Source organism: Convolutriloba macropyga, chromosome 14 (assembly GCF_964194025.1).
Source record: "Convolutriloba macropyga chromosome 14, txConMacr16.3, whole genome shotgun sequence".
Taxonomy (NCBI): Eukaryota; Metazoa; Xenacoelomorpha; order Acoela; family Convolutidae; genus Convolutriloba; species Convolutriloba macropyga.
The window spans coordinates 17,634,847-17,649,094 of NC_134481.1; the positions used below are offsets into that span (position 1 = coordinate 17,634,847).

The 14,248-nt window shown below is 36.7% G+C and overlaps 3 protein-coding genes across 5 annotated transcripts in view; all 3 read left to right on the forward strand.

Moving 5' to 3' along the window:
- Positions 1 to 14,248, forward strand: part of LOC142353108 (MAP kinase-activated protein kinase 2-like) — a 256,806-nt gene that overhangs the window by 225,101 nt on the left and 17,457 nt on the right. For both annotated transcript variants that reach the window (XM_075405313.1, XM_075405314.1), the window contains exons 6-9: positions 2,705 to 2,795; positions 3,727 to 4,018; positions 5,171 to 5,386; positions 6,722 to 6,937. In XM_075405313.1, the coding sequence (XP_075261428.1) occupies positions 2,705 to 2,795; positions 3,727 to 4,018; positions 5,171 to 5,386; positions 6,722 to 6,937 (815 nt within the window). The remainder of the gene's footprint in view (positions 1 to 2,704; positions 2,796 to 3,726; positions 4,019 to 5,170; positions 5,387 to 6,721; positions 6,938 to 14,248) is intronic.
- LOC142353110 (uncharacterized) overlaps positions 1 to 14,248 on the forward strand; it is a 576,000-nt gene that overhangs the window by 14,051 nt on the left and 547,701 nt on the right. The window lies entirely within an intron of this gene.
- Positions 1 to 14,248, forward strand: part of LOC142353113 (uncharacterized) — a 70,839-nt gene that overhangs the window by 14,049 nt on the left and 42,542 nt on the right. The window lies entirely within an intron of this gene.

Consider the following 14,248-nt stretch of genomic DNA (forward strand, 5'->3'; position numbering starts at 1 on the left):
ACCAGAATAGACTTGAGAGGATATCAGATTAAGATTGCAATAAATGGACCAAAGCTAAGGGCTCTTTCCCAAAGATAGTCGCCCACAATGGGCTCGGAACCTAAAGTGGGCACTTACAATAATTTTTCCGTAATCATTGAGACATTTTGAACGGAGGCTGTATAGGGAAAGAGCGAGCAAGAAATATTACAAATACGGAAACTGCAATACATAACTCAATTGTATCAGCTTTGTCTTATCATTTTGCTACTATTTAAAGTATAACCAGCTCCGAAAAATAATTAGCTACGTGTGATTTATTGATTGCTCTCAAACGAAGTTTGCAGCAATTATATTAGTGCTTCAGTACTTTTTTAAGGCCATTTATTGCTTGACCGATTTTTTTCTCTGACCTGGCGCCTTTGACTTTTCGTTCCCAATTCGGGATAAAAAGGTAAAGCCCGGAGAGGATTAAGTTCCCTTAGAGCCTTTTGGCTCACTAGTTTGTAAGTATGCGATAAGTCGAAACTATTTAACTATAAATTCATGATATGATGGTTAGTTCTCAGTCCCCCTCATTTCCTCCCCTTACTACACCTCAATGCACCGGTAACCCCAAGAGCTTAAACCCCCCACCCGCGCTCTCAACCCCCTGACCCTCGTCGCCCTCCCCGCTCATGCTCACTCCACCCCCTCAAATAAGCTAAAGCTAGCCTCGCTAAGCCGCAAATAGCTACTGACGAAGCCAATTGCTCGCCAGTCGTTTGAGAGCAATTCACCCGACGTTAGTCGCTTGTTTTTATTTAATCAGATCTATTCTTTCAATACCGCCTCCCAACCCCAATTTTGTTGGAGCTAGGAATTTGAGCGAAATGGGCTCAGAGTTGAATGAGAAAAAATGAAAATTAGAGTTGAATGCTTAAATTTGATTGGCCAAATAATCTGATTGGTTTAAATTGAAGAGCAAATATAAGAAATGGAGTATGAATTTGTTGTCGTTGCTTGATTAATGGCCGCGGTCAGCCTCTCAAACGGCTATTATTTAGACGCTCTCCTTTTTACAATTCAAAGAATTTGAATTGTATTGGGGCGTTGTCTTTTTTTTTAAGATCTGTTCACACATTTTCATGATTTTTGAAGTCAAATTGGAGTAGTGATTTTGGTCACGCCGAAACAGGAAGTGGAGCGAAAATGCGAGTGGTTTTGCGGCGTGAAATTTTTTCGCTCTAATTTTAAAGTAGAGTGGGAAAGCGGTGTTTGAACAAAAATTCGCTTTCTCGCTAGTGGTTTTTTGTTCACATGCGGCAATTTCACTTCAATTTTTACTGTTTTTTCGATTTTTTTTGGATCGGGTTTTTTTTCTAAATTGTTTTCCCAATCCATTCATAGTCCGTTCTAGGTCTAGTTTTCTGTTTAGTCAATGAAAATTCTTTGAATTGTACTTCAGGACTTGTCCTGCTATGTTTTTTAATTCGCTTTACATTTGATCACGTTTTTCGTTTTACGTAAGTCACGATTTTCAAGTTTGACTTCTGACTTACTTCACTCACTATTTCAACTGAATGGATTCTAAATTCTTTCACGCATTGAATTTCGCAATGTAGTGAATACGGTCAATGTCAAAGGAGCAAAATCAAAAGAAACGGGATAAACGATAAAGCCGGTCATTAAGTTTTAGTGCATTAGGTTATCAAAGATCGTTAGAGCGATCGCTAGCTGATATTAGTTTTAAGCCTAATACCCTTCAGTTTAAAAGCTGAAGTAAGTGTAGGTTTAGAATCTAATTGAAACTGCACAATCAATTATAACTTTTTTTGAAAATTAGGAAAAGTTTTTGTCAATTTCAATTTTTTTCTGTTTCTATCCCGATGTGCGTCTAGTGCGACAACGGTGGCTATTTTCCGGCAATCTGCCGGCTAGGTGATGATGTGCGGCGAAGTTGCGCTCCTCTCGGCCTCTCTCTACCGCAACTCCCAACCCGAGAGATGCTCTTTAATCAAACAATTTATACTTTAGGAAATCGTATTGGCAACACACATTGCATTTCCAAACTGAACAGAAAAGATCTTATTTATTTATTTAGTTATTAGAGATTTTTTAGTTCTGTTGAAAATTTTGCACAAAGTTTATCACAAGCTGACTGTTTATTGATTTTGTGATAGTTTATATTTTCCACAAACCCCCTGCCTCTGACATTTGTCAAAGTCAATCTTTGTTAAATCTGTAAATTTGGTTAACTTAAATTATTTGAAGATTAATTTGTTAAAGTATTTCTGTTCTTGTAAATTAATATTTATTGGTTTCATAACTAAATAATTGTTTTCTAATAGACTTTTTATGAGTGCAGAAGAAAGCGGTCAAACTAGTCTTGTGGTTTCGTAAGGTTGTGTCGAAAGAGTTCTTCGTTTAACGTCTTGACAAAACATAGAGCACGTTTGGTTCAATAGGTTTTTTAAATTCTAACCCACTGTAGTATAGATGGCTGGCTAAAATCTCAGCGCGGATTGAAAAAGAAGATATTTGAAAATCTACAATAGGTGGCGGACCCGAAATAAATGTTCATTTCTTTTAGAACGTTATGTAAACAAATTTTGCGCCACGTTTTTGTATATGATGATGATTACACTATAAAGCAGAAATCCCTATTTGAGAAGGTAGTCAGCTGTCTATGATAACGATGCTTAGCTGATAAAGATATTACAGTTTTTTTAATTTGGTTTTTCAGCTCCCGAAGTGATCAAGTCTAAGGGGACAGACACACATTCGTATGACAAGTCTTGCGACTGTTGGTCTCTCGGAGTCATCATTTACATTCTGTGAGTATCTTCTCTCTATTTTGGTAGACTTCCTGTTATGGACAATTTTATTCAACCAATATAGGAAGGTCTGCTAATCAAGTTATAAATATAATTAGACCATAATTCTAAGAAGTGATAAGAAAAACGTTCATCCTTACGAATACTCTTAAAGATCTATACAATTAGTCCCTGATTTCAACACGTTCTAAAATTAGCCGATATATGTGTTTATTATTTGCTCTCAAACGAATATTGTAGCAATTATATTAGTCCTGTCGGTCTTTTTTTATGCGATTTTTCGCTTGACCAATTTTTCGTCTGACGCATTTGACTTTTCGTCCTCAAAAACGGGATAAACAGGTAGCGCCCAGCGGGCATTAAGTGCTCTTAGAGCCTTTCAGCTCAAGTCTTCAAGTATGCGATTCACAAAATCTGTTTTGGAGACTTATACTTATGGTGCGAAGGGCGGTTCTTAGAGATTGAGCCCCCACTGTTGCCACCCCATCAGCCCCCGGTGCACCCCCCCCCCGCTGCGCTCACATCCTTTCAATTAAGCTAAAGCTAGCCTGACTAAACCGTGCCTAGCTACTGACGAAGCCAACCGCTCGTAGGTCGTTTGGCAGCAATTTGCCCGACGTTAGTTGGTTATGTTTTGGTGACGCGTGTTATAATGAGCAGAATATGGTGGAGGATTAGTCTGAAATTAAGGTTATATACGTTGCGAATGTGAAACAAACCCAGCGCGCAATCTGTGTGTATATGAAGCTAGTTCCTCGACCCTGATCGACCTATCATGAAAGTTTAATGATGCATTTGTGAGTTCTTATCAGACATGAAAATATTTTTCCTGAGAGCCGGCGAAAACATGATGAATGCTATTGTCAATTTTTCAGTAGTAGTTGTCCTGTGAATTTTGATAGAAGGGAAATTAGGATTCTAAATATTTCAGCTTATGTGGATACCCTCCGTTCTACAGCAGGAGAGGTATGGCCATGTCACCAGGGATGAGAGATCACATTGTCAAGGGGGATTTCCAGTTCCCTCCCAGAGAGTGGAATCGGGTGTCCAAAGAGGCCAAAGATCTCGTCCAGAGGCTGCTAGTTGTGGATCCCAAGAAGCGAGCTACAATTGACAACATTGTGAGTGACCACTGGATCAAGTCACACAGACAGCTGCCAGAGTTGCCTCTCGGATCCGCCGATGTTCTGGCATCTGAGAGACCTAACTGGGAGGAGATGCGGGTAGGCTTCTTAGTACATAATAAAACGAATACCTCAATTGGTTCTTCATTATCCAAAACCCTCTGTATATCGCAAAGTTTTAAAAGCTTCAAATTTGAAAGTTTGTGAAGACGCCCCTTTCTAAAATTTTGAGCAAAAACTTTTGTTAAAGTTTTTGCTCGGTCACCCCCCCCCCCCCCCTCAGTCACCCCTCCCCGCAATCACCCCACTCGCCCGAACATCCCCCCCCCCCCCACGCACACATCGCTCACCCCCCTCGCCGCCCTAATGCTAGCATTCCTGATCCCCAGCTGGCTACTGCCGAAGGCGACCGGACTTTGAGAGCAATTGGTCTGTCGCTGGTCGGTTATGTTAGGATAATTTGACCATGATCTTTTGGTGGATAGTTTCTTCTCTTTTCACAACTTAATCTCAACCTCATGTATTAGAAAAACGATTGAAACAATGACTCACGGCAATGTTTGAACTCTTTTGTTCTCTTTCTGAAGCCGTTTTCAAACTAACCTTTTATGTTTGTAGCTGTTCTGCATGGTAACTATACAAGCTGTCAAGTTCAGTTTTTGTTTACCTTAGCCTGGTTAAAGACGTCTTTGTATTTGATTTGTTAAACCCGGTTGGTGGGTGCTAAATTGCTATTCATTACTACTCCAGTAAGAAGGAGCTTATAGATATCGATATTGTCAGTGCAATCGGAATCACAACTACTAAAAAGGTCATACGAATTCCTGGAAAACGACTAAAAATTCTGCAATAGTTAAAAGAAGCAGTTGTTTTAGTTTATCACGGATTGTAGAATGGCAATATATATGAGGTTAAAAGGCCCTCTTAAATAATGAATATGCTTTAGTTGTGCTGGAAAAGATCTGAAAATGCTGAGCCGATCTTTATTTGTGCAAGGGTATTTTTCACATTAAAATGCATCTTTGTGTACCCGGTATCAAGGTTAAGAACTCTGAATATGCGATTGTGCGCTAATGATGGTTTGTTCGGTTTACTCCAAGGTAGCTTTATAAATTATATCTATTATATGCTAATATAAAGGCCTTAAAATTTCCTGAAAATGGTCATATCCTTACTACCGGAATAGTCGAGAGTTTCAGAAACAGATCGTCAATCACAAAAATTGGTGGCAACCTTCGTGGTGTTTTTCAGCAAGGAATGTCCCAACAACTTGAGTCGATGCGTAATGACGCCAAAGTGACTCTGAAGCCAGTTGGGAGAAATGAGCTGTTCAAGAAGCGAGTGCAGAAGGGAGAGGGTCTCGGACCAATCCAGGACGCCCAATCCTCAGTCGAGGGAGCATCCTCACACCCCACATCACCAGTTGCTGTGCCCTCAGCTGCAGCTGATGTATCCGACCAACATCAGGTAGAACCGTTTTCCCTGTCAAGAATTTTGTAGGTTTGTATGAGCAAATTAATGCATGTTTCTGCAGTGATAAATATGCCACTAATAAATATTGCACTGATAACTAATTGGCAGTTAGTACACTATATTTCCAAGTCCCCATATGAAGAATACTATTTGAAGTTATGTTTATTTTCCTGCTTGGAGATTTTATGAAGTGAAACTTTTCCATGGATGGTCGTTGCTAAATACATCTACAGCTCCACCACCCACAGCTCCACAAGTTTTAAAAGCTTCAAATTTGAAAGTTTGTGAAGACGCCCCTTTCTAAAATTTTGAGCAAAAACTTTTGTTAAAGTTTTTGCTCGGTCACCCCCCCCCCCCCCCCCCCCTCAGTCACCCCTCCCCGCAATCACCCCACTCGCCCGAACATCCCCCCCACGCACACATCGCTCAGCCCCCCTCGCCGCCCTAATGCTAGCATTCCTGATCCCCAGCTGGCTACTGCCGAAGGCGACCGGCACTTTGAGAGCAATTCGTCTGTCGCTGGTCGGTTATGTTAGGATAATTTGACCATGATCTTTTGGTGGATAGTTTCTTCTCTTCACAACTTAATCTCAACCTCATGTATTAGAAAAACGATTGAAACAATGACTCACGGCAATGTTTGAACTCTTTTGTTCTCTTTCTGAAGCCGTTTTCAAACTAACCTTTTATGTTTGTAGCTGTTCTGCATGGTAACTATACAAGCTGTAAAGTTCAGTTTTTGTTTACCTTAGCCTGGTTAAAGACGTCTTTGTATTTGATTTGTTAAACCCGGTTGGTGGGCGCTAAATTGCTATTCATTACTACTCCAGTAAGAAGGAGCTTATAGATATCGATATTGTCAGTGCAATCGGAATCACAACTACTTAAAGGTCATACGAATTCCTGGAAAACTACAAAAAATTCTGCAACAGTTAAAAGAAGCAGTTGTTTTAGTTTATCACGGATTGTAGAATGGCAATATAGATGAAGTTAAAAGGCCCTCTTAAATAATGAATATGCTTTAGTTGTGCTGGAAAAGATCTGAACATGCTGAGCCGATCTTTATTTGTGCAAGGGTATTTTTCACATTAAAATGCATCTTTGTCTACCCGGTATCAAGGTTTAGAACTCTGAATATGCGATGTGCGCTAATGATGGTTTGTTCAGTTTACTCCAAGGTAGCTTTATAAAATATATCTATTATATGCTGATATAAAGGCCTTAGAATTTCCTGAAAATGGTCATATCCTTACTACCTGAATAGACGAGAGTTTCAGAAGCAGATCGTCAATCACAAAAATTGGTGGCAATCTTCGTGGTGTTTTTCAGCAAGGAATGTCCCAACAACTTGAGTCGATGCGTAATGACGCCAAAGTGACTCTGAAGCCAGTTGGGAGAAATGAGCTGTTCAAGAAGCGAGTGCAGAAGGGAGAGGGTCTCGGACCAATCCAGGACGCCCAATCCTCAGTCGAGGGAGCATCCTCACACCCCACATCACCAGTTGCTGTGCCCTCAGCTGCAGCTGATGTATCCGACCAACATCAGGTAGAACCGTTTTCCCTGTCAAGAATTTTGTAGGTTTGTGTGAGCAAATTAATGCATGTTTCTGCAGTGATAAATATGCCACTGATAAATATTGCACTGATAACTAATTGGTGGTTAGTACACTATGTTTCCAAGTCCCCATATGAAGAATACTATTTTAAGTTATGTTTATTTTCCTGCTTGGAGATTTTATGAAGTGAAACTTTTCCATGGATGGTCGTTGCTAAATACATCCACAGCTCCACCTTACATTTTGCTCGCTGAAAAAATTTCGAGATATAAGTTTTTGCTTTGAATTGAGGATTCAATTTAATCTGCGATAAATTGAAGCCCCGCATATAAAACCTTGTTTTTTAACGTCACATCTTGCCTTACATCTTCCTTAATTTAATTTTCGATCATCTAAAGCTTTGCAACTATTTCAGAAATGTGTTTTTTGCCGGAGAAATTTTGCTCTAGTCAAAATAATGCCAAAATTGTAACTCATGACTATATTTTCGGCGAGTGTTTCAAATGTGATTAAAATATAAGCTTTTGGCAGCAAAAATGTAACTGTAATTCCGAGGCAGAGGCATTTGCTAGTTTGTCGATAAATCATAGGTAAAAAGTAAAAGTTTTGCATGTTATCCTATATATTAATTGCGTGACGGTTAATGAAGGTCAAGTGTATAAGTGCACCCAACGCCATTTTTAAGAGGCTTATAGAGCAAAATAATTCAGGTGAAACATCGAGCGAAAGAAACCTTAACAAGTAGGAACTGAACCCTGGTCTATGAAGTGACGTATTAAGCAGGAGCACGAATCACTGAGACAAATGGGGAAAATTGCGCGATTTCTCACTGATTAGATCTTAGGATGTGTGCTTTAATATTTCCTATATGCGCTTGTGCGTATTGTTGAAAGCATGAAAAACTTCTAAACTGAATATTAAAGAACAAAAAGGAGGCTCGGTAATGTGCGTTCGCACATAAAGTTCCGACACCGCTCATCCACATTATTGGCATAAATGTCTATAAAATGAGGAACATATAGAAAACCCCAAAAATTCAAGTATTTTTCAACAAAAATGTGTTTGAACAAAGATTGCCTCCGACGCAAATAACCCATTGGAGTAAAAAAAAAATGCCGCATTAGGTTGATGAGATCATTAAGAAAGCAAGCCAAGACGAACAACAAAATCAAACATACATAACAACAAATATTTATTACATCCAAAACTTTATGTCCATTTTTGAAAAAAAACATACTAACAAGCTCAAAATAGCGTCGGATAAAACCGGAAGTAAACAAAATAACTTGTACTTCACTTGAAAACATACAGGTTCCTTCTGTATGAAAGCTCGGTAACAAGTAGACAAAAAAGAAAAAAAACAGCCAAGAAAAAAATATTGGCTTATATTTTTAAAAACAATTAATTTCAGAGAAAGGAAAACCATTAGATGGCAAATAAAAACGTCCAATATGATAATGATCACATATGATTCTATAGGAGGGCATTAAGACTTGTCATTATTCAATATTTTATGCGGTTACAAAAAGAACAACAAAGAGAGACAACAACATAAATTCAATTAAACTTGCGAGAAAACGCTGTCAAAGCCAAAAGGCCATATGTGGCCCCTCAAATTATGTTCAAATGAGCCTTCCTCGAACGCTAAAAATGTGATATAGGCCTTCTCATGAATGAGAATAGGTAACAAGTAGGCCAAAAATGAAAAGAGGCAAAATTAATTATTACATGTTTTTTTTTCGAAAACATTTATTTTCAAAGTCATAAAAGCCGTTAGCTACAAAATAAAGTAATTAAATAGGTTCGTCTACTCGTCCAAAGGAAGCGCTTCAGAGCTGTAATTATTCAGAATTTGTCATACGTCTACAAAAAGAACGTTAAATATAGACAAAAATCAAAAGTTAGTTTTATTTGCGAAAAACCCGTGCCGAAGCCAGTAAATTCATAACGAATTTCAAAAAAAGAACATTAGAATTTGTACACTTGCACCCTGCCACAGCAACAATAATGTCATATGTAACCTGTAATTAATGAGACCAAGTACCAAATAGACAAAGAACGAAAATGCAAAGTTAAACAGCGTTTAAAAATGTTTTTTTAATTTTTTTTTCTGAAAACAATTGTTTTCAAAGTCAAGAAAGCCATCAGCTATCCATTAAAATCAGAATAAAGCGTGATTTTATCTGCGATAAATTGACGTTCCGCATATAAAACCTTGTATTTTAACGTCACATCTTGCCTTACATCTTCCTTAATTTAATTTTCGATCATCTAAAGCTTTGCAACTATTTCAGAAATTTGTTTTTTGCCGGAGAATTTTTTGCTCTAGTCAAAATAATGCCAAAATTGTAACTCATGACTATTTTTTCGGCGAGTGTTTCAAATGTGATTAAAATATAAGCTTTTGGCAGCAAAAATGTAACTGTAATTCCGAGGCAGAGGCATTTGCTAGTTTGTCGATAAATCATAAGTAAAAAGTAAAAGTTTTGCATGTTATCCTATATATTAATTGCGTGACGGTTAATGAAGGTCAAGTGTATAAGTGCACCCAACGCCATTTTTAAGAGGCTTATAGAGCAAAATAATTCAGGTGAAACATCGAGCGAAAGAAACGTTAACAAGTGGGAACTGAACCCTGGTCTATGAAGTGACGTATTAAGCAGGAGCACGAATCACTGAGACAAATGGGGAAAATTGCGCGATTTTTCACTGATTAGATCTTAGGCTGTGTGCTTTAATGTTTCCTATATGCGCTTGTGCGTATTGTTGAAGAAGCATGAAAAACTGACTTGTGAACTGAATTTTAAAGAAGAACAAGGAGGCTCGGTAATGTGCGTTTGCACATAAAGTTCCGACCCGGCTCATCCACATTATTGGCATAAATGTCTATCAAATGAGGAACATAGAAAACCCCAAAAATTCAAGTATTTTTCAAAAAAATGTGTATGAACAAAGATCGCCTCCGACGCAAATAAGCAAATAACCCACTGGAATAAAAAAAATGCCGCATTAGGTTGATGAGATCATTAAGAAAGCAAGCACAGACGAACAATAAAATCAAACATAACAACAAATATTTATTACATCCACAACTTTATGTCCATTTTTGAAAAAAACTTATTAACAAGCTCAAAATAGCGTCGGATAAACCCGGAAGTAAACAAAATAACTTGTACTTCACTTGAAAACATACAGGACCCTTTTGTATAAAAGCTCGGTAACAAGTAGACAAAAAAGAAAAAAACAGCCAAGAAAAAAATATTGGCTTTTATTTTTAAAAACAATTAATTTCAGAGAAAGGAAAACCATTAGATGGCAAATAAAAACGTCCAATATGTTTATGATCACATACGATCCTATAGGAGGGCATTAAGACCTGTTATTATTCCATTTTTTATGCGGTTACAAAAAGAACAACAATTAGAGACAAAATAATTTCAATTAAACTTGCGAGAAAACGCTGTCGCAGCCGAAAGGCCATATGTGGCCGCTCAAATTATATTCAAATGAGCCTTCCTCGAACGCTAAAAATGTGATATAGGCCTTCTCATTAATGAGAATAGGTAACAAGTAGACCAAAAAAGAAAAAAAGCAAAACTAATTAACAGTTTTGTTTTTTTTTCGAAAACAATTATTCTTAATGTCATTAAAGCCGTTAGCTACAAAATAAAATAATTAAATAGGTTCGTTTATCCCCCAAAGGAAGCGCTTGAGAGCTGTAATTATTCAGAATTTGTCATACGTCTACAAAAAGAACGTTAAATATAGACAAAAATCAAAAGTTAGTTTTATTTGCGAAAAACCCGTGCCGAAGCCAGTAAATTCATAACGAATTTCAAAAAAAGAACATTAGAATTTGTACACTTGCACCCTCCCACAGCAACAATAATGTCATATGTAACCTGTAATTAACGAGAACAAGTACCAAATAGACAAAGAAAGAAAATGCAAACTTAAACAGCGTTTAAAAATGTTTTTTTTTTTTCTGAAAACAATTGTTTTCAAAGTTAAGAAAGCCATCAGCTATCCTTTAAAATCAGAATAAAGCTTGATTTAATCTGCGATAAATTGACGTCCCGCATATAAAACCTTGTTTTTTAACGTCACAGCTTGCCTTACAACTTCCTTACTTTAATTTTCGATCATCTAAAGCTTTGCAACTATTTCAGAAATTTGTTTTTTGCCGGAGAATTTTTGCTCTGGTCAAAATAATGCCAAAATTGTAACTCATGACTATATTTTCGGCGAGTGTCTCAAATGTGATTAAAATATAAGCTTTTGGCAGCAAAAAAGTAACTGTAATTCCGAGGCAGAGGCATTTGCTAGTTTGTCGATAAATCATAAGTAAGAAGTAAAAGTTTTGCATGTTATCTTATATATTAATTGCGTGACGGTTAATGAAGGTCAAGTGTATAAGTGCACCCAACGCCATTTTTAAGAGGCTTATAGAGCAAAATAATTCAGGTGAAACATCGAGCGAAAGAAACGTTAACAAGGAGGAACTGAACCCTGGTCTATGAAGTGACGTATTAAGCAGGAGCACGAATCACTGAGACAACTGGGGAAAATTGCGCGATTTCTCACTGATTAGATCTTAGGATGTGTGCTTTAATGTTTCCTATATGCGCTTGTGCGTATTGTTGAGGAAGCATGAAAAACTGACTTGTGAACTGAATTTTAAAGAAGAACAAGGAGGCTCGGTAATGTGCGTTTGCACATAAAGTTCCGACCCGGCTCATCCACATTATTGGCATAAATGTCTATCAAATGAGGAACATAGAAAACCCCAAAAATTCAAGTATTTTTCAAAAAAATGTGTATGAACAAAGATCGCCTCCGACGCAAATAAGCAAATAACCCACTGGAATAAAAAAAATGCCGCATTAGGTTGATGAGATCATTAAGAAAGCAAGCACAGACGAACAATAAAATCAAACATAACAACAAATATTTATTACATCCACAACTTTATGTCCATTTTTGAAAAAAACTTATTAACAAGCTCAAAATAGCGTCGGATAAACCCGGAAGTAAACAAAATAACTTGTACTTCACTTGAAAACATACAGGACCCTTCTGTATAAAAGCTCGGTAACAAGTAGACAAAAAAGAAAAAAACAGCCAAGAAAAAAATATTGGCTTTTATTTTTAAAAACAATTAATTTCAGAGAAAGGAAAACCATTAGATGGCAAATAAAAACGTCCAATATGTTTATGATCACATACGATCCTATAGGAGGGCATTAAGACCTGTTATTATTCCATTTTTTATGCGGTTACAAAAAGAACAACAATTAGAGACAAAATAATTTCAATTAAACTTGCGAGAAAACGCTGTCGCAGCCGAAAGGCCATATGTGGCCGCTCAAATTATATTCAAATGAGCCTTCCTCGAACGCTAAAAATGTGATATAGGCCTTCTCATTAATGAGAATAGGTAACAAGTAGACCAAAAAAGAAAAAAAGCAAAACTAATTAACAGTTTTGTTTTTTTTTTCGAAAACAATTATTCTTAATGTCATTAAAGCCGTTAGCTACAAAATAAAATAATTAAATAGGTTCGTTTATCCCCCAAAGGAAGCGCTTGAGAGCTGTAATTATTCAGAATTTGTCATACGTCTACAAAAAGAACGTTAAATATAGACAAAAATCAAAAGTTAGTTTTATTTGCGAAAAACCCGTGCCGAAGCCAGTAAATTCATAACGAATTTCAAAAAAAGAACATTAGAATTTGTACACTTGCACCCTCCCACAGCAACAATAATGTCATATGTAACCTGTAATTAACGAGAACAAGTACCAAATAGACAAAGAAAGAAAATGCAAACTTAAACAGCGTTTAAAAATGTTTTTTATTTTTTTTTCTGAAAACAATTGTTTTCAAAGTTAAGAAAGCCATCAGCTATCCTTTAAAATCAGAATAAAGCTTGATTTAATCTGCGATAAATTGACGTCCCGCATATAAAACCTTGTTTTTTAACGTCACAGCTTGCCTTACAACTTCCTTACTTTAATTTTCGATCATCTAAAGCTTTGCAACTATTTCAGAAATTTGTTTTTTGCCGGAGAATTTTTGCTCTGGTCAAAATAATGCCAAAATTGTAACTCATGACTATATTTTCGGCGAGTGTCTCAAATGTGATTAAAATATAAGCTTTTGGCAGCAAAAAAGTAACTGTAATTCCGAGGCAGAAGCATTTGCTAGTTTGTCGATAAATCATAAGTAAAAAGTAAAATTTTTGCATGTTATCCGATATATTAATTGCGTGACGGTTAATGAAGGTCAAGTGTATAAGTGCACCCAACGCCATTTTTAAGAGGCTTATAGAGCAAAATAATTCAGGTGAAACATCGAGCGAAAGAAACGTTAACAAGTAGGAACTGAACCCTGGTCTATGAAGTGACGTATTAAGCAGGAGCACGAATCAATGAGACAAATGAGGAAAATTGCGCGATTTCTCACTGATTAGATCTTAGGATGTGTGCTTTAATATTTCCTATATGCGCTTGTGCGTATTGTTGAGGAAAGCATGAAAAACTTCTAAACTGAATATTAAAGAACAAAAAGGAGGCTCGGTAATGTGCGTTCGCACATAAAGTTCCGACCCGGCTCATCCACATTATTGGCATAAATGTCTATCAAATGAGGAACATAGAAAACCCCAAAAATTCAAGTATTTTTCAACAAAAATGTGTATGAACAAAGATCGCCTCCTACGCAAATACGCAAATAACCCATTGGAGTAAAAAAAAATGCCGCATTAGGTTGATGAGATCATTAAGAAAGCAAGCAAAGACGAACAATAAAATCAAACATAACAACAAATATTTATTATATCCACAACTTTATGTCCATTTTTGAAAAAAACTTATTAACAAGCTCAAAATAGAGTCGGATAAAACCGGAAGTAAACAAAATAACTTGTTCTTCACTTGAAAACATACAGGACCCTTCTGTATAAAAGCTCGGTAACAAGTAGACAAAAAAGAAAAAAAAACAGCCAAGAAAAAAATTTGTGCTTATATTTTTAAAAACAATTAATTTCAGAGGAAGGAAAACCATTAGATGGCAATTAAAAACGTCCAATATGTTTATGATCACATACGATTCTATAGGAGGGCATTAACACCTGTCATTATTCAATTTTTTATGCGGTTACAAAAAGAACAACAAATAGAGACAAAATAAATTCAATTAAACTTGCGAGAAAACGCTGTCGCAGCCGAAAGGCCATATGTGGCCGCTCAAATTATATTCAAATGAGCCTTCCTCGAACGCTAAAAATGTAATATATGCCTTC